The sequence below is a fragment of the Asterias rubens genome, chromosome 1 (assembly GCF_902459465.1).
Source record: "Asterias rubens chromosome 1, eAstRub1.3, whole genome shotgun sequence".
NCBI lineage: Eukaryota > Metazoa > Echinodermata > Asteroidea > Forcipulatida > Asteriidae > Asterias > Asterias rubens.
Genome location: NC_047062.1, coordinates 26,268,391 through 26,292,528, shown reverse-complemented (window position 1 = coordinate 26,292,528; position 24,138 = coordinate 26,268,391). Strand labels below are relative to the sequence as shown.

Sequence of the window (24,138 nt, the reverse complement as noted above, 5' to 3'; positions counted from 1 at the left end):
ATCGATATCAGTAATAATTGGGTTAGGGTTTGGGTTGTAAGGATCCTGTTACGTGACGAAGTGCAAGGGATTGCCCGAGGGTGTGCACCATGGCAATCTGATGGTGAGGCAAACACAGGGGAAGACAAGCCATGACAAAAACAAGTGAGTAAAAAACACACATTTTATTAACATGAAACTGATTTTATCATCCACATACCAAAACAATTAAAAAGTATAGCTTACAAGAACTAACAAAGTCAACAAAAACAAATGCAACACTGAGATAAATGAATACAAAATAATGTATAGCCTTAATAGCTCAAGCTAATATTTTAAATGAAAGTTCATACAAAACTTATAAGCATTTTATCTCGAATAAATAATGGAATTATTCGGAACAAACATTTAATTAATTTCAGTTCAGTTCAGTTCAGTTTTATTTCCACTCAATCATTTCAGATGACAAGATATAACATAGAGTAGTAAAGATACACAATAGATTAAGTGGTGGAGGACTCCCAAAAGCAAGCTTGTAGGGTGGAGTCCCCCAGGGATGTGAGTAAATACAAACGTAGTTTGTTTTCAGAACAATGCCTGGGATATTTAAAACACAACAAAAAGTTACACATGGAAAGACATGGACAAACACTAACAGGACAAACAAACACAAAGACAGTGGTTCTCTATATGGTGGATATACAGAGAAAAGTAAAAAAGTAGTAAAAGCTGTATCAAAAATAATAAGTCATTTTTAAATAAGTTTTTATAGGGGGCCTAAGTGTGTGCTTCGGGAGCACTTGGGTATACAAAAAGTGATTTACATCGTATTCCATCGAAAGGAATTTTTTCTCAAAATAGGTTTTCGGTCATTTTCGGCAAATGAGCAGCCAATTTAACCACCACTCTATTATATTTTTTCGCGCGAAATTGAATGAAAATTGTGTGTCATGAAAAAGAGTGACGATATGATAAACTGAACAGTGCTAAAGGAACTTGAATGCCTCAAAACGAAATTGAATGACCAAATTCTGAATTTGAAACCCAGTAAAAACTGGAGAGGAACGCATGGAAATTTATTTGGCTGTTCATTTTCCGAAAATGACCGCGAGGAAACCTATACCTTTTGCAGCTGCAGTGGCTATAAAGGCTAGCTATAAAGGCTAGAAGGAGCGCTTTGTCAAATCAAACCAATGAATTTGTTTTTTAAATAGGATAGAATCTCGCTTTTTAGATAAAGGTATTGGTGTTAGCGTGTAGTAACACATTCTGTGAAGATAACAATCACTTTTGATTGGCCCAACTACTTAGAATGGACTCATTGGGACAAAATAAAAAAAAATCTTTTAAAACAAACATGTTTTGATGACCCCCGCTGTTAAGTTTATTAGACAAACTTAAATGCACACGCTTTTAAGACAGACAACCCTGTGTAACACATAGAGCTCAATGGTCTAGCTTATCCTTGCAGCACAACCCCAAGCACATCAAACTCTGCAAAGAAAATGGTTAAAGTACACAAACATACGATCACCATGATCAGTTGTCACTGAAATCTTTTCAAAAAACGCTGTCTAACATTTATTCAATACTTGGTCAAGGATGTTATGGAATTTATTTGATACATGTCACTGGAAGAGCTACTCACCCCCCCCCCCCCCCACCCCGCAAAAAAACCACAAAACCTCAAAACAACAACAACAACAACAACAACAACAACAACAACGACAACGACAACGACAACGACAACGACAACGACAACGACAACGACAACAAAACAAAACAAACACCTAACACCCCACCAATAACACCCCAACAAACACCAACAGTTATAAAATATTAGATAAAATAACCAAAATACTAATGAGTAATCTAAAGTTTCTACAATGCACATTTTTTGATATTCAAATATGAAATGATTTTGAAAATGAGTTACAATTCAAGCATTATGTCTACAAATGAAAACAACATTTTAAATTATGCAATGATACAAACTTTTACAATGATATGAGGAATATAAAACCCTTGGATGATAACGTCACAAGCCCCAAACCGTGTCCGTGCAGGTTTATGAAGACTTATCATTGGCTGAGAGTTGGTGGCAGCGCGCATGCGTGCATTTGCATTGTTTGACCTCGGCGATATCGATTATGTATGAAGGGTAAGGAAACACTTTCAAGGAGGTCTAAGAGTTTAAAAGTAAAGTCTCGTTTAGAACTTTAGAAAAGAAAGTAAACTGCTCGTTTATACCTTGACACTTAGTGAAAAGGTCATGCCCTCCTACCTTGAATTCGGCTAACCTTTGGTTTTTGAAACATTTCGGTTTGTTTTAATCGTAATTTAATGTAAATGTAGATGTTTTAAAATGAAAATACGTGTTTTTATATTTTTCCGAAAATCCGGAGCAGTTATGTTCGCGCAAAAAGAAAAATCCTCCATTGGATTACACAATCCAAGAAACGTTTCGCGGTAACACTTCTCATATTTCAATTTGGGGGCATAAAACTACATTGCTTCGAAGTGAAATTACTCTCACAATGCTTTATACTATATCGAAAGCTGTAGGCTTACTAAACCAAACGTTTTTACTGCCATAAATTATTAAACGTATACATTCCCTTTAAATTAACAGAACCTCAACCTAGCTGTAACCATTTTTTCTTAAAAAAAATGAAACTTCCGCTTTCTGATCTAGGGTTGATGACATCCTTATTCAACCGACGGATAGATACCTGTAGCTTGTTTTAGCTCCCGCAGGAAAGTTACTGCAGCTTGTTTTCCACACTATGAAACGGTCAAAGAAAACACATTTTATGTTGGAATTGTCACCGGACTGAAAACAATAATATTGAAAGGATCCAAATCTCTAGGACCAATTTCATAGACCTGATATGCAGACAACATTGTAGAAATGTTTTCTTTTTTGAAGAAATGAGCAGTTGTAATAGTGAAATGGCAGTTCAGGCTGGTAACCTTACTCTGTTTGTTTCGCTGAGCTCCTTTTTGTGCTTCATGGAAGACTTAGCTGGAGATTGTGCTTTCATTGTTACCAGCCACAACAGTTTTGCTATTATTTTGCCATGTATCGTGTTTATGAAAAGATTTTAATTTGTAATTCCACAAGAAAATGCCTCTTTTAAATATAAATTTTCAGATAATTAAACACAATTATAGCACAACCATTGGCGTATAAGGGGGTTATTTGGCCTTGGTTTAGGGGGTTGGAACGTTTCTGGGTCGCAATAAACGCATTCATATTATTGAGAGTTTTGAACGCTAGGTGGCAGCAGACTTGGCAGGTAAATTTCCATTGTTTATAGTTCTGAGCATGCGCACATTACCGAGAGGAACGGATTTTAGTCTGCTGCCACCAAGCGTCCGGAAGTCCCAATTCATACCCTTACCTCCATGAGAAAATCTTTGTCACCCTTTTCCATGCTCCAGTCGAAAGCCCCCAAATATCCCGTATTGATGCCAATAGTGCGAGAGCAATCAGAACTCTAAAAACAAAACACAAAAACAAAATACATAGTTTGAAAATAAGCAAATCATCTTTTGTAGGTTTGGCCTTAAGCCCTATGTAAGACTCTTCCTCTGTGCTGCGTATACAGATAATACGGAAGACGGTGTAAGGCCGCCAGCAGGGCTAAGGTTTGGCCTAAAGTGTGAAACCCTTATTAATCTCAGACAGGCAGACCGCAATGCCATTTATAAAGGCACTCGACACTATTGGTAATTACTCAAAATAATTGTTTGCAAAACAACTTACTTGGTAACAAGCAATGTAGAGCTGTTGATAGTATAAAACATTATTGTGAGAAACGGCTCCCTCTGACGTAGTTTTCGAGAAAGAAGTAATTTTCTACTAAAATATTAATGAATTTGATGTCGAGACCTCATAATTAGATTTTGGGGGAATCAAGCACACAACTTTGTCTGCAAGGGTGTTTTTCTTCCACAATTATCTCGCAACTTCAACCACGAGTTCAAATTTTCACGCCGGGTTTGTTATTTTGTGCAAATTATGTTGAGGTAAACCAAAAGTGAGACGACTGGCATGTCTTTAAACAAAACACTTTCTACATAGGCTTGTGCAAAAAAGCAAAATAACAGGACAAATATTTTGCAAAAACATCGGGAAATGTGAATCTGACCATCTGAACTATTGCAAAAAAAATCAACACGATCAAAATGATTTATACACGCTTCCCAACGGTCTACTGGCATTGTTGTATGATAGATATAAATGGTTTAAACTGTCCTCACATGAATAACAACAATTTTACATACTTTTAAAATTTGAAATTAAATAGAAGGCAAATTGGTAATAAAACAATATAAAAATATGTGAACTAATTAAGCCACAGGGATAGTTCAGCTACTCCCCTAAATTTACACATTGAAAATTGCACATTGAAATTGTGTAAATACAGTAAACCAATGGCAGTCGCGCACAAATCTTACAGGGGCGGGGCATCCCCGTGTCGCGGTCTCAGATGTCTGGCGTGCTCATCCGGATTGCCAAATACGGTAGTGTTACAAAATGCGGAAGTAGTCGATTTTATTGCCGGACTGAGTCGACTGTTTTGCTCGAGCTCTCGTAGACTTCATTTCAAGTCTTAGACTGTTCTTCTGCTTCTCAGCCACGAAAAACGCCCCACACCGTACCCCCCTCGCAATATTAACGACGGAGGTTGATTAGAGGGCGCTGTTTTTGTAGCGACTATCAGGACGACTAAAAAAGCAAAGACTTGGAATCAAGTCTATGGGGAACTCTCGTCGCTGTCATGGCGGCGTCCACAAGTAGTGGTGAAAGAGTGGAGCGTCTACGACAGCAATGTGAAAAAAGTAATCACATAATCAAGTATTTGATGACCGGAAAGTACGAAGAAGGTTCCTCTGAAAGCCATAAGAGGGTTGTGCGTGGCCAGGCGAAGAAACACTCGTACGATGAGATCAGTAAGTGCTTAGACCTAGATAACAGGAAACGGGCGCTAGCTGTATTCCTTTTTCGAATTGATATTATCTGTTTAGTTAGTTAGTGTGACATGCATCATTGCATGGTATGGCAGATAATGTCAAAATTTCGACAAAGGAATACAGCGCCTCAGTTACTGGGTCTAGTCTAGTAAAGTGCTCAAGTTTTAAATAGGGTTATATTAATTATTTAAATGAGTGGGCGTACGGCGTAGACACATTTAGTAATACTTATTACTTGATCACGTTTATAGTAAAAAAATACAGTGCATAAAAAATACACGCATGGTGATGTATCCTCCACGAACCAGTTTTCACGGTAATATGCCTTTTTCTTTTAGTTTTAATTGGGGACAAAAATAATGATGCCATGTATCAACCGATGCCCTAATTATCTTCATTTGTTAATATGAAGTATTCAAACATATATTAAAACTTGATAGACATTGAAATGTTCACACTACACACCGGTCTACGATGACTTCAACTGGCCCCATCTGTTTTGAGTTTTTCCTGTTTTCCCGGTGAAGCCATACATGGAATGGAAGAAACATCTGCAGTGACTACAAGTGTTCTTTGAGACTCTGTGTATGACTCTATAGCACGCAGTTGTCTTCGTTTTATTCAAAGATAGTGTTTAATGAAATTTTAAAAATTACCAAGGTAATTTGCAAAAAAATAACAAAAATAACAAATTGAGGGTTAGGTATAGGTAACTTAGTCAGGTCATGGAGGAATAATATTCCTCCATGTTTAGGTGTGACTGTAACAACTACAAAATGTAATCTAGTAAAGATACGCCAATTGAGGGGGGAGTCAGTGTTTAGTACTACCATAGAGCAAGTTACGTAGAAAGAAATACAGCATGGAAATGATGATTTTGGGTTAGCTAGAAAAAGTAGTAGTAGAGGCTAGTTATAAATGATGGGACAGAGAGGGATGGACTGTGGACTGATGCTGGCTGGCACTAGCACTATCAGCGCACCTGATTGTTTACAATCATCCCAATTTTTGGGCAGGGGGTAATATTAATAAGGGCTTCCTTTATTCTTTTCAATTTTTCTTGTGCCAAACCGATATTTTCACCCGGTTTTATTGTATATATTATTCAATTAAAGGAACACGTTGCCTTGGATCGGACGAGTTGGTCCATGAAAAGCGTTTGAAACCGTTTGTTATGAAATGCATATGGTTAGAAAGATGTTTTAAAAGTAGAATATAATGATCCACACAAGTATCACTCAAAATTGCACGGTTTTCATTTTACGTCGCGAACAAACACGGTCGGCCATTTATGGGAGTCAAAGTTTTGACTTCCATAGTTTTGACTCCCATAAATGGCCGACCGTGTTTGTCGACGAGGTAAAACGAAAACCACGCAATTTCGATGCATATTTGTGTAGATCATTGTATTCTACTTTTACAACATCTTTCTAACCATAACGATTTTATAACAAACGGTTTTAAAAGACCAACTCGACCGGTCCAAGGCAACGTGTTCCTTTAAATATAATTTAACAAGGGCCTCAGATAGTCAGTAATTGCTTGTCATTTTTTTTTCAATTTAGGAGGTGAGCTGTACTACATTACAGGTGGTAACAGCAAGCCAAGGAAGAAGGTAGTGCTGCAAGAGGATGAGGTGCTAGACCTGCTGAAATACTACCACTCATCAGAAACAGGAGGACATAGTGGTATCAATGCCACACTGTCTAAAATTTCCTTGCATTATACATGGAATGGAATGAAACAGGACATTACACAGTTTGTAAGTGGGATGACACTTTAATGAATTGACGGTTGGGTTGTTTAATTGTGTAATGACACCTATATGTTTCTAGATAACTTTCTTTTGCTGTGCCCTCTAAAAGGGTATAAATGACTACTCCATTGTCACATTGTTTTCTTTTGAGGTATAACATTGCCAGAAATGTTTTCTTACATTCTATCTTTCTCAAATAGTTTAAAAATATCCTTGATTGTAATTTTTGTCAAAAGAAAGTTTCCCCACTTCGTACCTAGATTTTGTTTTCACGTGTTCTCGCAACCTTTTTCAAGTGTAAATTTAATTAACGTCAGCAGTAGAAACCTCCCGAAGGTTACTTATTTTGGATGGTTTAAATGTGATTGAAAGATGAATTTGCAATACAACATGTACAACAATAAATGTTTTTTTTCTCTGAAGATTTGTTATTCTTTATTTTTAAACAGATCAAGTCATGTGATCGATGTCAGCGATCCAACAAAATTAAGACCCAGGCAGCAGAGTTGAAAGCAATCAAAACAACGGAGCCGCTGGAGCTTGTGGGAATGGAATTCATTGGTAAAATACCTTGAACAGTGTCTTTATTGGAAATAGATCAGAGTGTTGCATTTAGTACTTTTCTCTCTTTGTCTTTTGAATTTGTTTTGATCTTACTCGAAACATTATACATTTACCATTACTTAAAGCCATTGGACACTTCCAATAACAGTAATGTCCAAGGCCCACACTTTGTGTATCACACCTTCTATATAAAATAACAAACCTGTGAAAATTTAGGCTTAATCGGTCATTGGAGTCGGGAGAAAATAACGGGAAAACCCACCCTTGTGTCCGCACGTTTCGCCGTGTCATGCCATGTGTTTAAAATAAATCCGTAATTCTCGATATCGAGAATTGATATTGTTTTAATGTTTTCTCAAAAAGTAAAGCATTTCCTGGAATAATATGTCAAGAGAAGTCTTTCACCATTACCTTCTGTAAACCCTGTAAGTTATTTGTTAATCTGTGAACTTTTTTCTTTTCCTTTCTGTACCAAAAGTGTCCAATGGCTTTAAGGCAGACAAATTTGTTGTTACGCTAGTGCTTTGTTTATCTATTTCACTCTTGTACAGGACCTCTGCCAGCCACACAGGAAGGCTTCAAGTATGCCCTCACCTTCACTGACCACTTTACCAAATTTGTGGAATTCTTCCCATTGAAGACCAAAGAGGCATCTGGTATATCAGCCTGCATCCAAACCTTTGTTTGGCGATGGGGCGCCCCAAAAAGCCTTCTATTAGATGAGGGGCGAGAATGTGTTGCAAAGGTCAGTTTACCAAGTCTGTTGAAGCTGCTATATTAATTTGTAATAGACTGCTGTGTAGCAGCAAGACAATGAACTGTGTACATCAGTGCTGGAGACCAGGAGTTGTAGAGAAGTCTGTTGGTCATGTGATAACGGTTCGTGTTTTCTAAGGTGCAATGATCTTGGCTATTAAAGGCAGTGGACACTTGGTAATTACTCAAAATACTTATTAGCATAAAACCTTACTTGGTGACGAGTAATGGGGAGAGGTTGATAATATAAATCATTGTGAGAAATGGCTTCCTCTGAAGTGACATAGTTTTCAAAACAGGAGTAATTTTCCTAGAATTTGATTTTGAGACCTCGGGTTTAGAACTTGAGGTTTCGAAATCAACCATCTAAACGCACACAACTTTGTGTGACAAGGGTTTTTTTTCTTTCTTTATTATCTCGCAACTTCGACAACCAACTGAGCTCAAATGTTCACATGTTATTTTATGCATAATAAACTGCTCACAAAAAGTAAGGAAACTTTTTTCAATCCAGTATATTTGTTATTATTTAATACTCTCTTTGTATATGGTGTATATCAATGCAAAGCTGAACTGTTCCTCTTTTAATAAAATGATACCACAGTTGCAATGATTACATGTTGCTGGACTTGACCACATTAATGAGAATGAGACAAAGTCACAAATCAAATGTGCCAAAATTAGCAATTTTGTGTTACTGTGTGAACAATCAAATTGATACTGTAATTCAAACAAGCAAGACAACTTACTGGTCTTAATCCACTTTATTGAGACAAGAAGTTTGGTATAGAGCAAGACAACTTACTGATCTGAACACACTTTATTGATACAAAAAGTTCAGTAACAAGTGGATGATCCGAAGGCGTTGATGACAGCATGGCACCTTCTTCTCATGCTGCACACAAGTCTTGTGATGCGCTGCTGAGGGAAGGCGTTCCATTCTTCATTAAGGAACCTGGTTAGGTCAGCCACAGTTGATGTGTTGGTGGTTCTGGCGCAGACAGCAAGGCCAAGCTGGTCCCACAGATGTTCCATGGGATTCAGGTTTGGACTGTTAGCAGGCCAATCCATCCGGTGCACCCCAACATTTTTCAGGTAGTCAGTCACCAGTAGGGATCGATGGGGGCATCCGTTGTCATCTTAAAATATGGCATTTGGTCCAAGAGTCTGCAAGTATGGGACTGCATTTGGCTGTAGAATATCGTCTTGCAAATTCCCATCAAACAAGGTGTTTTTCATGAGATGAGGGTTAATTGTGTCCGATGAGCTCACTGGTGCAAATCATCGTGTAAACCATTAATGGTTCTGAAAAGCTTGATCGGTTTGATTATTGAGCATTACCTATTGACCATTCACAGACAACGGTAATTTTGGTACATTTGATTTTTGACTTTGCCTCATTGTTATTCGTGTAGCCAAGTTCAGCAACATGTTATCATTGCAAATGTGGTATCATTTTAAAGAGGAACAGTTCAGCTTTCCATTGATATATACCATATACGAAGAGAGTTTTAAATAATAACAAATATACTGTATTGAAAAAAGTTTCCTTACTTTTTGTGAGCAGTTTATGTTGAGATACACCAAGTGAGAAGACTGGTCTTTGACAGTTACCAACTAGAAAGCACGGTAGCTGTATTTGAGCAAATACGGGTATCTCTGCCCGGCGGGGGGTGGAGCATAATATTCTGCATGGTTTATGTTGCACTTGGAGAAATGAAAATTGTGTGTGTTTTGGGGGTGATACAGAACAATATTCGCATACGTTACTCGCGAATACGAAATCCGACCATACGCAAGCGCATACGTAAGCATGCGCACATATTCCCAAATATTTTCACGACATACATGTACGTATGCCGACAAGTTTACAGTTATGCGATGTGCTTTTGGGCCACCGTACCTTTTTGATTGCATACGTTTGCGATGTCACAAATTTATTCGCAAATGTTTGCGCATACGTATGCGGTGTCAAGAAATTATTCGCGAATAAGTATGATGTCGCGATCAGACTGGATGCTAAAAATCCACAGATATATATTAGAAATTTTAATTAAACATATGCGACAAAGTATAATAAAATTTTCGACAACTCAAACATATTCGCATACGTTACTCGCGAATATCTTAACGAAATCCCACCATACGCAAGCGCATACGTAAGCATGCGCACATATTCCCAAATATTTTCACGGCATACGTATGCCGACAAGTTTACAGTTATGCGATGTCCTTTTGGGCCACCGTACCTTTTTGATTAGGTAAAAAAGTCAGCTGCCTATTATTACATGGAAAAGTGATAACACTATTAATATCAAGTGTCCAACTTTTACTAAGAAACACTTAAGTTTGGTACTGTTACCAACAGTATCATGCAGTTGTTTTACAACATATTTCATTGCAAAGACATTTGGCAAGGTAATGAATCTCACATAAATTCCAAAAACATTCAAAACCTTTTCTTAAGATGCACTGTGAAAAGAATAATCTGTAAAAGCTAATAAGCTAATTTAAAACAATTTTTCTATAAAAATGCTCCGTTATTGAATGACTATTGACTTACGGATTAACGGTGACGATTGCGAAGTTTCCTCACTCAAACTAAAGCTCATGTAACTAACAACCATACACGGTTAGCACGGTTAACATCCGTTGGCTCTCCGGGTTTTCACCGAACCCGTATGCCGTGAATAAGCTCCAGACCACGGCAGAGTGTTTTTAACGTTCACGGTGCAGGTCACACTGCGACCGGAAAATTCCCCATTGCAATAACGTGGGGAAAAGCTTCGGTGGTGATCGTCTCGCAGCGCAGCGTAGAGGATTCACTCATCACGTAAATAAAACAACCTCGTTATATTTTTACGTTGCAATTCTGATCGGCTTACAAGCTTTAGGTACGAGGTTGGAATTTTTGGTTCCGTTTTTTACGAAACCGCGGCTTTAGCTTGGGATGTCACTTGGGCTTCGGCTTGGGCTTCGTCTGCCTGTTTGAAGCCCCGTTAGAAAAGCACATGTTTTCTAAATAACTGACGGAGCCTAAGCCCAAGCCCAATATGTGGCCACGGTTTTGCAAATGCAAGCTGAAGAAGAAGGAGAAGAAGAAGAAGAATATCCACCACAAGGACAATATCTCTGCCGTTGCACGGGCAGAGATAATAGTGTCCAGGATCTTTAATCCCTCACAGTGTTAAAATCAACCTATTTTCTTGATTGATTCATGTCTCTTGGAAATTCTTTTGAAAGAAGCTTTTTAACCAGTGTTTGAATGTTTCATCAGCAGGTCGATATTAAAATACAAACATTATTCATTATTCTGTATCAAATAATTCTGCAGGTAAATGCTGATCTGTGCAAGAAACTTGGTATCGCTCGTTCTGTAACAATTGCATACCATCCCCAGACAAACGGACTAGATGAGGGTACCAGTCAAGCTTTACGCATCCGTCTTAATAAACTTGTGAATGATCACCAGAATGATTGGAACGAATACTTAGATGAGGTTGCCTACTCCATCCGAACACAGAAACAGGCTTCAACTGAGAATACACCCTTTTTCCTAATGTTTGGACGTCACCCCCAAACAGTCCTGGAAGTAAGTTTGTGTTGCTCTTGTGAAGTCTTTTAACTAGCTACATCTTCATCTACTATAAAACAAATTTAAATAATAGGAATTAGCAGTTAAGGTGTTTAACACTAAGACAATATTTATAGAGATTTAATTTCTTGCTGGCCTTCCAGAGAGCACGCTGCAGCAACTCCAGTCTCCAAAATGCATGACCACATCACTCCCATCCTTTATAATCTACATTGGCTTCCCATCAAAAAATGCATCAAATTCAAAATAATCATTCTCACTTTCAAGGCACTCCAAGGTTTAGCCCCACTCTACATTCAAAACCTGTTGACTCCCCGTACTACAAGACCGGGTCTTAGATTCACCAGCAACATGCTCCTTGTTCCCTGGTCTCGTCTAGCCAGCTACGGGGACAGGGGTTTTCCATTACAGCACCCAGGCTCTGGAATTCACTCCCTGAAAACCTCAGGGAAATGCAACACATCTCCATCTTTCAGCAGCAACTCAAGACACACCTGTTCACACTTGCTTTCCCTACCACTTGAGAATTCCCTCTTTTCCATCTTGACCGGCGCATTTGAATGGTTTTACACCAGATTTAGTGCGCCTTTATAAATGCTGTGTAATTATTAATGTTATTATTATTAAACAGACTTTTTACTGAGATGTGCTTGAATACTACTTTTCTCTAGATGGATTATGCAGATGATGACCTGACTCTCCCAATAAGTAAGGACATTGACAATGAAGATACTAACGAAGCTGTGTCTGAGAGAGAAGAAGAGATGGTTGCTACAACTTCCCAGGTAAAGCATTCGTACAAGAATTGTGCACAAATCCCCAACCACGTAATACAATGAAGTTAAAATACATGTTGTATGCACTTAGTATCTGTCAGCATTTTATGACATTCTGTACTTAATACTCTTCCCAATTGCAGGTAAAACAGAATGTTCCTGCCGCTCAAAAGAAGCAGAAGATTGCCTTCCAGAGAAGGAAGTTAAAGGGAGTTCAATCATTCGAGCTGGCTATTGGTGATATTGTTCTCCGTCGAGATTACAAGAACGTTGGCCGCAAAGGTGGGAAGATGGAGCCACAGTGGCTTGGATCGTACAGGTACATTTTCATTTGCATTTGTTTTAAATCATTTCATCACAATGAATTAGAACAATAGTTGGCAGAGTAGTTGAGGTAGATTTGGACAGAAAACTGCTCGGATGTTTTACTCTTGAAAATAGGCACGTTTAGAAAGAGAGAGCAAATCATACATAACATACGTAGCCTCCAGAGAAAATTTGTGAGAAGAGAAGACAGTGGAGCCACGAAGACAGTTCTGATTGGTTTTTTTTACCCCAGGATATGGGTGCATCAAACAACCTTGTTAGTGTATGTAGAGGCCCTAAACCATTACAGATATCTAAAACATTGTGAGTATGTACCGGTTTTTACGTTTTCTGTTTGTCTTAATGCCTCTACATACACTAACAAAGTTGTTTGATGCACCCATGTCCTGGGGGGGGTGAACAATCAGAGCTGTCTTCGTGGCTACACTGTCTTCCCTATTTACAAATTTTCTCTGCAGGCTACATGTATGATTTCGCTCTTCCTTTCCAAACAACCCAGATGGGCCGTCGAGTTGTACACCGACCCGTCAGGTTGACACCTTGTTAAAAGTGAGATCTTGTTAAAAGTAAAAAGATCATTTGTAGCGCCGACCACGCAGTGCTTTACCTTTGGTAAAAAACTTTTTTTGGGCCCTAAGCAGGCAAAGTTTGTCAGAACAAAAGAGATAAAAAAGGACTATACAAACTAACATCGCAATATGATCTCTATTTGACATGGTTGTTTATGTTTATTTTCAGTTTGCTGAGCAGCTCCTAAAGGGAATCTCCTCATTTGTACTGCGGCAGTTCCATGTCCGTCCATATGTATATGTCCGTGCAAGATTTGTGTGTGGGTGTGCGGGTCAGTGAAAGTTATTCACATTCAAACAGAAACCTATGCAAAAGAGGACATTAGAGACGAATCCACGGTTCGGGAAAGGTCCAGACAGTTGGAAAACGTGTACGTAGACCAATGGGAGTTGTTGCCAAAAAAATTACACTAGAGGGACAATATAGGTCCACGGTTGCAGGCATATACAAGCTTGTGTGTGTGCAGTGCATGCAGAACCATTGTTGGAATGATAACTCAAGAAGGACTTGGCGAATCCCCTGCAAACTTGGTTTGTGGATTGGTCTAGGGATCCTCCAGATAACTAAAACAAAAGAAATGTTGTCCGAGCATTAAAGCCATTGGACACTTTCGGTAAACAGTATTGTCCAAGGCCCACACTTGTGTATCACAACTTATATATAAAATAACAAACCTGTGAAAATTTAGGGAGTCGGGAGAAAATAACGGGAAAACCCACCCTTGTGTCCGCACGTTTCGCCGTGTCAAATTTGTTATTCTCGATATCGAGAATTGATGTTGTTTTAATGTTTTCTAAAAAAGTAAAGCATTTCCTGGAATAATATTTCAAGAGAAGTCTTTCACCATTACCTTCTGTGAACCCTATAAGTTATTTGTAAATCTGTGAACTTTTAATTTGTTTTCTGGTCCAAAAGTGTCCAATGGCTTTAAGGACTAGGTGTATCAGCTCCAAACTTTTTTGGACTGGTCTTTGGATCCCTCAGAAGCCTGTTGTTCCCCCCTCTCTCAGGACAAACGTCAAGGTCATATGGCAAAAACCTAGAAATGTTGACCAAGCAATAACTATAAAAGAACGAGGTTATTCTCAGCAGGGCATGTGTGTTGTCAACACATGGGTAAGAAATAAATGAATATTCTTTATCCCGATGCAAATTTAACCATGTATTATTATTATTGTTTGTTTATTTTGTTTTTGTACAGTTTTTTATGTGTAAAACATAAATGAATATTCTTTGTCCCCGTTGCAAATTAAAACGTAGTATTATTATTATTGGTTTATTTTATTTTTTTCATTTTTTTTTTTTGTTACAGTGAAAATATAAATATGAATGCTCTGTATCAATAGTATTTGTTTATTTTGTTGATGGGTTAAACATATGAATAGTCTTTATTCCATGTGCATATTTAAACAACTTTTATTATTATTATTTGGTTATTAAATATTGGATTTATCAGTTATTTTGTTCTATTCATTGAATTATTTGTTATTATTTTTATATATTATTATTATTATTATAATTTTTTTTTTTTGGGGGGGGTTCGGTTTAATTTTATTTGTTTATTTTATGGTATAAAATAAAATCTGCTTGCCATTTGATCAGAGAGTTTTCTGTGTGACGTGGGGGTTTGTATGGTTTTTAATTGTTTATGTGGAATAATAGCCATATAATAGTCGAACGAAAAGGAAGTGTTTTTTGCTTGTTTAGCACTTTATAGGGTGCATTAGTTATATGAGAACCCTGAATGTGCTTCACAAAACCAAAAAGCGGAGCATGGGAGACCTACGCCCGCAACGACAGCACGCTGAAATGCCCGGCCTACGCCATCCGGAGACCGAAACTACCCACCCCCCGCCTGCGTGCCGAAATGCCCGGTGACGTCACCCGAAACTTTTGGCACACCGGACATCTGAGACCGCGACACATGGGTTAAAAAGGCGCAGTGTAAAAAAAAGAAACAAGTAGAACTGCTTTTGAAATCTGCATGCAAACAGCCCACTATTTCCCCAATGCTAACCTTTGCAGTGACTCGTTGGGCATGAGTCATCATTGTTTCAACCAGAGCAGAGACGAACTCTTTGATATCGCTGATGTTACGGTGCTCGTAGCCCCGAACTGTCTGAGCTAAACTGACCCCTCGTTGCTCTGCCAGTCTCTCAATATCTTTGTATTCGATCTGTGGAAGAATTAAAAATTTGAAGTCCCGATTTGTAAAGCTGTTGTGAAGTCAGAGCTTACGAAATGTTGGTGTAATAAAGGGAAGGTATACTTTTGGACCACTCCTAATTATAATCACAATAACTTACTTTGTTCGAAGAACAGGGGACTTGTTTTGGCGGTCGTAACTTATAACTATTTCGGTCAATGGACAGTGATTAAAGGAACACGTTGCCTTGGATCGGTCGAGTTGGTCTTTGAAAAGCGTTTGTAACCGTTTGTTATAAAATGCATTATGGTTAGAAAGATGTTTTAAAAGTAGAATACAATAATCCACACACATTTGCCTCGAAATTGCGTGGTTTTCCTTTTACGTGTTAGTTCGCATATTATGCGAACTAACACGGTCGGCCATTTATGAGAGTCAAAATTTTGACTCCCATAAATGGCCGACTGGTCGACGAGGTAAAAGGGAAACCACGCAATTTCGAGGCAAATGTGTGTGGACTACTGTATTCTACTTCTAAAACATCTTTCTAATCATAGTGCTTTTTATAACAAACGGTTACAAACGCTTTTCAAAGACCAACTCGACCGATCCAAGGCAACGTGTTCATTTAACCAATTGGCAACTCAACCGAAACAGTTATTGGCTAGGGCCGTCAAAGCGCACCCCAGCACAGCTTTCTTCAGTTTAACGACTTTGGGGGAATCATTTCACTTCGAAGTAAGTGGTTGTAAAAAAAAATAAAAAATGTTTGTGTCCCAAATGTCGAATCTGACAAGCGTTCACCTCCGAATTGCTTCTCAGATTGTGTAGACATAACCGCACCCGACTTTCGGTGATATCTAAAAAACGTGACCACCTTTTGAATTTAATTGTTCAAATGTTAATTGCAATGTATATAGGCCTACGTCTAAATTAGGATTTAAACAACCCGGTTAAGAAACCAAAGGCATTGGTAATTGTCAAAGACCAGTCTTCTCACTTGGTGTATCTCAACATATGCATGAAATAACAAACCTGTGAAAATTTGTGCTCAATTGGTCGTCGAAGTTGCGAGATATAATGAAAGAAAAAACGCCCTTGTCACACGAAGTTGTTTGCGTTTAGATGGTTGATTTCGAGACATCAAGTTCTAAGCTTGAGGTCTCGAAATCAAATTCGTGGAAAATCACTTATTTTCGAAAACTACGTCACTTCAGAGGGAGCCGTTTCTCACAATGTTTTATACTATCAACTGAATATGCATAAGTATATCGATACGTCATAGTGACCCTTGACCTGTTGTGTTGATTATAATACATGTCCCAACATGGCGATGTTCAGTTAACTTCAACGTGTGTCTTTGTCCAGTCATTTGTGTCATCAAACTGAGTATTAAGTCCAACCAAATATTACTACATCAATCTCTCCCCGTTACTCGTTACCAAGTGAGGTTTTATGCTGATAATTATTTTGAGTAATTACCAATAGTGTCCACTGCCTTTAAAGCATCTATTAGCGAGAAATCGAACACAAGTGTCGTCAAAGACATCGCAGTATTTGTCTAATGGCTATCTCAGCAATGGCCCCAGTCAGTACCTGCGGTTTATCCTCTTAATGCCAAAAAGCTGTGCTGACTTGTTGTTTGTGTAGCTTATATTGGAGGCCAAGATTTGTAAATGCACACCAACTTGTTCTCAATTCTTAAAGTCGCTATTTACATATTTTAGGGACTATTGCATTGTTTATTAGGCCTATTGATAAGTGAATCCATTCAACTTTTTTTAAACGTACTTCTCCACTCCTGTCTGTGTCAATTCTGTCAAAGATGGCGTCTGCAATATTCTTGCTTGTAACGATTCCAAAGAGCAATTTGGTGTCTGCTTTAGTCAGTATAGCTCCCGTCTAGAAAACAAAGAAAGAAAAAAAGTCGAAAGAAGTAAAGACACTTTTAAAAATAGAAAGAATTTATAAACAATTTAAAAAAAATTCATAATTGTTGTTGTTTTTTGTGCAAAATTATCGTTGTGGTCCGTGACAGTTACATCAGTTCGGGATCACGATGATTTGGAAACATTATTTCGCCATAGGCCTTATATATTCACCTTTTTATAAAAGTTCCTGAACTCTTGTCTTGTAACTTTTCCATCCCTGTTTATATCAGCATTGTTAAGTGCGGAAATGAGTCTATCCAACGCAGCCGTCATTTCCTTCACTTCTTTTGTATTTGCCTTGTCTTGTTTGTCTCTCTTTCTGTAAAGTAATTTTCAAAGTCGCTATTTACAACATTTTATTGCATTGTTTATTAGGCATATTATATTGATAAGTGAATCCCATTCAACTTCTTTTTTTTTAGTACAGGACTGATGCTTTGTTCTTGAAAGGGCCTGGGCATCAAGGCGTTTTCCCATTTAAATATTTTCACATCACACTTTGTGACTGGATTTTGGTTCAAGTCACGAGTACTGACGTACATTCCCTTTGATCAGTATAACTTTTGCAACTTTTGGCGAAAACCGTGGAACACGATGTCGCTGATGTGTGCAAAATTGACGTCAGAACCACGCCTGTATGTGAGATTTTCTTTCAAAGTATACCGCTCGTTCTTTTAAGGACCGTTATGTTTTGGAGTGGGAAGGGTAGGCTTGTTTGTTCTTAATTGTACATATATAATGAACGATACCTGTGGAGTTTAGTCTTTGGTTCTTTGATTTCCACTTTCTTGTGGTGACTAGTCCTTTTCTCCATGTAGTCTTTCATCAAGACGGGATCGGAAGCTGAATACTTTATTGGTAAAACGGTTAATGGTTTTAAATATAGGTATACCTATCCCTTTATCCTTGAAATTGCATGTATTCGATCAGTGCATCACACAATCATGTCCTATAATGACTTGGAACAAACTAAGGGTGGCAGAAGTGGGGTCAATAAGAAGGACAAGGTGACAAATGATGACCTAAGAAAGAAATCAAGAGTGCAGGACATTATTTAGAGCATAAGTCAAAGAAGTGGAGATGGGCAGGGCAACTAGCAAGGAGGTATATGGCAACAGGTGAGCATGCAAAACAACCAACTGGACTCCAAGGAAAGAAGAACAAGAGCGAGAGACAACTGAAGATGAAGTGAGCTAAGTACATAGGGACATTGCTTGGCAACTGACAGCGCAGGACACAAGAGTGAAATGGAGAATTGGTGAAGAGAATTTCCCACTGCAGTGGAGTGAATTAGGCTAGAAAGCCTAACAACCAAAACTGATCCGTACAAGTGTATAACATTTTCATTTGCGACTTTATGAAATTGGTCCCTACAACGAAAAACAAGATGGCTGACGAGAGGTTGTAACTTACAGTCATGACGCCAAGTGTTTTCTGGTTGACTGGTTCGCCGAACCGCTCTCCGGTTGTCCATTTCTCACTCACTTTTGCCAAGTCGGAAAATCTTTTCAGAAATTGGTCTCCTTCCTCCATTGACAAATACCACCCTGCAGGCAAGAAAGTCAAACTAATTTTACTTTGATATGCCCCCTATGATTTTTTGCACTGTTCGGGGGGGGGGGGGGGGTGGATCAACCCTGGTGTTTTCCAGTTGTATAGTAAAGTATCCTTTTGCTTATAATATAGAGCCCATTTTCACAGAACCAATGGACGGGAAGTGCCAAAAAAATATTACTTTGGTTTCGGTATTTTTGTGTGTCAGGTTTCTTGGTTCACCACAAAATTGATTTATTTGATTAAAGACAGTTTCGCTTGAAGATTGTGTTATCTTTCATGTCTTTTAAATGATATAAAGCTGAAATATACCAGTGTACGGATTTCCTCCTTAGTTTATATAACCCAAAGGCCTAACAGATTGGCTTAGTGTTCTTCCCTGCATTTCACCTCTGGTGGACCCCGGTTCGAACCCCACCTTATACCGGATCCCAACATGTAGGTTCAGTTTTTAAGTCCCAGTCCATGGCAGCAATGGTACCGAACAATACACTCTGAAAAACTTTCAGGTCAGAACTGATCGGGACTTCGAGTCCCGTGGTGCCTGACCCGATTCCGGCACAACTCTGACCCGATAGAGTTGAGGGCGTACTGCCGCAAAACTTACGTTTAACGCAATTTAAAGAAATTTATCATACGGGAATCAACCGTAAATCATGACCTGCAATTCCAACAATATTGGCCTTTTTTACGGAGGAGTATTAGCCCTGGCGGCCGTACACTTTCGTATTGTATACTACAGTGACGGTGTACAGTACTGTTTTTGTAGTGTACCCCTGCCCATGTATTTTTACGTCGTGTACTATTTCGGCACTCAAAATGTCAATTAGCGCACACAGTACAATTCTGAATTGTTTATAAACACTCACCATCGAATACATGAAGTGGGTAGTTGCACAGAACTCCACCATCTACAAAGACACCCTTGTTCCATTTAACAGGTTTTAAAAGACCTGTAAAATATGAATCAATCAAAGGATAAGCAAGCGTCACACCACATTTAGTGTCCATGAAATTTCACAAGTCTCAATAGGTAGGGGCCTATTAAAATACATACTTTAACAAAAATCTTTGTGATCAACAAGTGATCTTTGCTGAAATTCATTTGAATGTTTTCTATCAATATAAGAAAATTTAGTTTGCATGGGATTAAAGTCACCTGGAAATATTTTTATTATTATTTCCAACATAAGAGTATATGTTTAGTAACAATAAAACAATTTTTTAGTAACTGTTTGTCACGATTTATATGTTAAAAAAATAGTTAAAGTTGTTTGAGGGGTTGACTCCGCCCACCCCTTTTGTGACGTCAATCGAGGCAGACTTTGCCTATATAGATGCTTAGAGTAAACACACGTGCAAAGTACATGCAAGTCCAAGTGAGTGAGTTTGTACGTTTCGAAAAAGTTGTTTTCTTGCATTTTCCGGCAATGTCGACAAAGTGTAATGCTGCTGGATGCAGCACAACAACTAAAGGTGGGTTCAGTCTGCATGGCTGGTCAGACTCACATGAGCAATAGTACCCAGTGGTCCGGTCCGACGTCTTTTTCAGCGCTGTGCAGCATTTTCTCTTCAAATATCGCGCCTCGATTGACGTCACGAACAGCGCCGTCTCGGGTCGGGCCTTCTCTTAAATTTGTAAGTAAGATAAGAACTAATTTTTTAGAACCTTAGTTAACTGTTTATTCACATTCCACTCATCAAAACACATATATTAGTGACACAAGCTTTATTTTGACAAAATACCACTTCCAGGTGACTTTAAACTGATTTTAATTGTGTAAAAATCAACGTTCGTTGCAACGTAAGGCTTCTCAGGTTGTGAATTCTTATTTTGGATTTTCTTCATGCGTTGAAATTCGCTCCGATACCTTAAAAAAAACTGCCTTTTGAAATGAACATTTTCAGATGTTAGTTTTTGTGTGTATACATTAAAATTATGATAAATACAATCGAACAGTTCGAAAAACCCAAAGATAAACTTTGCCCTTTAAATGCATAGCTCTGTTATCCCAAGTAGGCCTACCTGGAACAGACGACGATGCCCTCGCAGCTAGATAGATGGGCATATCTGGAGTGGTTTTGACGTGGAAGTACACCGTATCCATCTTACTCAGGTCAGTAGCTAAGATACACAACTCGACATGATCTTTCTCATACAGCTGTAACGTAAAAGTAATTGATGCTTCGACTACTGGCTGTTCAGTGCTCCCGCCATATAGCCAGGGTTAGTATAACAAGGTTTCTGTGTTAAAACAGACTCAGAATCCGAATTAAAATCCATACAAAACATTTTCCGGGCCAGCCTGACCATGGTTCCCTGGGACCCGGAATCCGGGTCAATTTGGACCCGAGTGAAATGCATTACGGGAAAGCCCAATTTAAGAAAGAGGCTTGAATTGTACATCCTTTTTATCTGACAACTGACACCTGTTATCTCAATGTAATTCCTTTTCCCAAACAATAGACTTAGACTTAATTGGATCATGCACAAACCATAGGGTTCACTGCTCATCCATTTAGTTTTAATGACCAAAGTAATTCAATAAAAACACACAAGGATGTAGTGTCTGAGTTTTTGGCGAAACTCGGAAAATCTTCATGAGTTGCGATTTCCCGTAATGTGAGTTATTTTACCTGTCTGAAGGTGTAGTTTTTGTCACCGGTCTTGTCTTTGATTTTATTTGCTATCCAATTCTCGAGTTTCTTTCCAGGATGGGCCCCCAATCGTCTAAACAGGTGGACAACTTGCCCACATCGCATGCAGCTACCGTCTGCCACGAAAATAATCGATCAGTTAATGACAATGACACTGACTGGTGATGACAATGATTGACAATGACCACGACAGGCCAACAGCAATTCTAAAAGATGGCAACATCCAAATTGAAGTCTGTCCAAACGATACTTACATAATACACAGAGGTTTGTGGGTTCGGATCCCACCAAACTAACCGCTGATTTCACATTGACTGTAGAATAAGTATTGTCGTCTACTTATTCACAATTTCTTGATTTGTGCAACGCATAATCATAGACGTTAAAGGAACACGCGGCATTGGATCGGTCGAGTTGGTCTTTGAAAAGCGTTTGTACCGTTTGTTATAAAATGCATAAAATGACTAGAAAGATATTTATATATAGAAAGTAGAATATAATGATCCACACAAGTATCACTCGAAATTGCGTGGTTTTCCTTTTACCTCGTCGACTAACACGGGTACGTCGGCCATTATGGGAGTCAAATTTTTGACTACCATAAATGGCCGACCGTGTTTGCAAAGTAAAAGGAAAACCCTGCAATTTCGAGGCAAATTTGTGTGGATCATTGTATTCTACATTTTAATCTTTCAAAGACCAACTATCCAAGGCAACGTGTTCCTTTAAACCAATGTTCGTGAGAGATTGGCTGTTGGTGCCAGCTTGGTGTTTATATCGCCTTGTTTGAGGCTGCTATACTTGTCATCTGCTTATACTCGTTTTATATTTCATTGTTCTCTTTATGCGCTTGGAGGCTTTTGCATTAGGCGCTTTCCGAATGTTTTTAATATTATTATTTATTATTATTATTATTTTGCCGAGACTTGAAGAAGCCCTAGATAGGAGTGAAAAATTGACATATTTTAATAACAGCTATAGCTATATAAATAACACAGTTTATTTCACGTACCATACATAATAGGAGTGAAATCACTTTGGAATAGTTTCTGTATCTCCTGGGAGTTGTACCCTATAGCTAGGAAAGTCGCAACAATGCTCCCGGCACTGCTGCCAGCAAACCGCTTTATGTTCCTCAACCATCCAAGTTCTTCTAGTACCTGCAGTAGGATTCAAACACTATACAAGATGAAAAGTGTATGGTGGTTAATTAGTTCTTGTTGGTAGATTGTTTTCATATAAAAAGCTAACAGTTTGTTCTCACTTCGATGCACTAAATATTTTTAAAGGCACTGGACACCTTTGGTCTTTTGTCAAAGACCAGTATTCTCACTTGGTGTATCCCAACATAAAATAACAAACCTGTGAAAATTTTTGCTCAATTATTATTGGTCATCGAATTTGCAAGAAAATGATGAAAGAAAAACACGATTGTTGCATTACTTTGTGCTTTCAGATGCACAATAAAAGGCTTCTCTTTCTCAAAAACTATACGTTACTTCAGAGGGAGTCGTTTCTCACAATGTTATAATTGGTAATTGGGCCTTCTCAAAATATTTGTTAGCTTAAAAACTTACTCTGGAAACGAGCAACGGAGAGCTGTTGATAGTATGACCATCATGGAGGATTCTCTCCTCCATGGTTTGACACATTGTGAGAAACTTGCAACTTCGATGACCAAATTGAGTCCAAACTTTCACAGATTTGTTATTTTATGCTTATGTTGGGATAAACCAAGTGTGAACGCTGGTTTTTGACAACGACCAAAGGTGTCGAGTGCCTTTAAACCAGTCCATTGCTCGTTATGCATCTTTTTACACCCTGCAAATCAACACTCAGATTAATTGCACCTACCCTGATAGCTCCGACGTAAGCCATTGCAGAACTTCCGCCACCTTCCAGTGCAAGGTTTTCAAAATCGAAATCATCTTCTGTGAACTCCCGTTGAACTTCTCGTGACAGAAACGGTTTTGCTTCAGTTATCTCGTGTGATTTCTTAGGCATTTTGTTATCACGTAGACGTTGATTTCGCAGCGAATGCCGAGTGTTGCGTGAAGGTTTTAGGAATGTTAAATTTGTCCAACATGAAAAGGGTGTTTGCGAAATGAAGCTGTATAAATATCCAGACGAAAAAACATTACACTAGAAGCATATCGTGCAGTAGCAGCTTTGGTTCCTCACGAAACAAAATTATGAAAACACCAGTAATGCAAGACCGTTATGTGATGCCAGCATTTCCGTCTAGAATGCTTGTGAACTTCGACTATCGGTTCATGTAAACATGGAAAGAAGCATTGACTGCGCATAATTTTATGTAAAGAATCATTCATGTAGCACAGGGTCAAGTGTAAACACAGACCATTGTATGGAGTACAGAGTCACCTGATTGTGCCCTTTCACTATGTCAGAGCGCTCGTGCTTTGAAAAGAGTTGATATTAAAGTTGCCTTGATAGCAAAACCCCCCATTTCTGACACCAAAGGCTAATTTGTGTTTACCCTTACATAAGCACGTAAAGTGTCCCGAGTTCACTTTATTGAAAAATCC

General features: G+C 38.5%; 1 protein-coding gene across 1 annotated transcript; it reads right to left on the bottom strand.

Moving 5' to 3' along the window:
• Window positions 1-1,791: 1,791 nt before the first annotated feature.
• On the bottom strand, window positions 1,792-23,923 carry LOC117291217. Its single transcript, XM_033772821.1, has 12 exons — window positions 23,447-23,923; window positions 22,605-22,752; window positions 21,572-21,708; window positions 20,961-21,096; window positions 19,804-19,887; window positions 18,794-18,927; window positions 18,130-18,230; window positions 17,552-17,699; window positions 17,241-17,351; window positions 15,321-15,479; window positions 3,384-3,479; window positions 1,792-2,763 (listed from the first exon to the last, which is right to left on the bottom strand). Exons 1-12 carry the CDS (start codon window positions 23,594-23,596, stop codon window positions 2,689-2,691), a joined length of 1,479 nt encoding a protein of 492 aa, XP_033628712.1. The 5' UTR covers window positions 23,597-23,923; the 3' UTR covers window positions 1,792-2,688.
• Window positions 23,924-24,138: the final 215 nt, after the last annotated feature.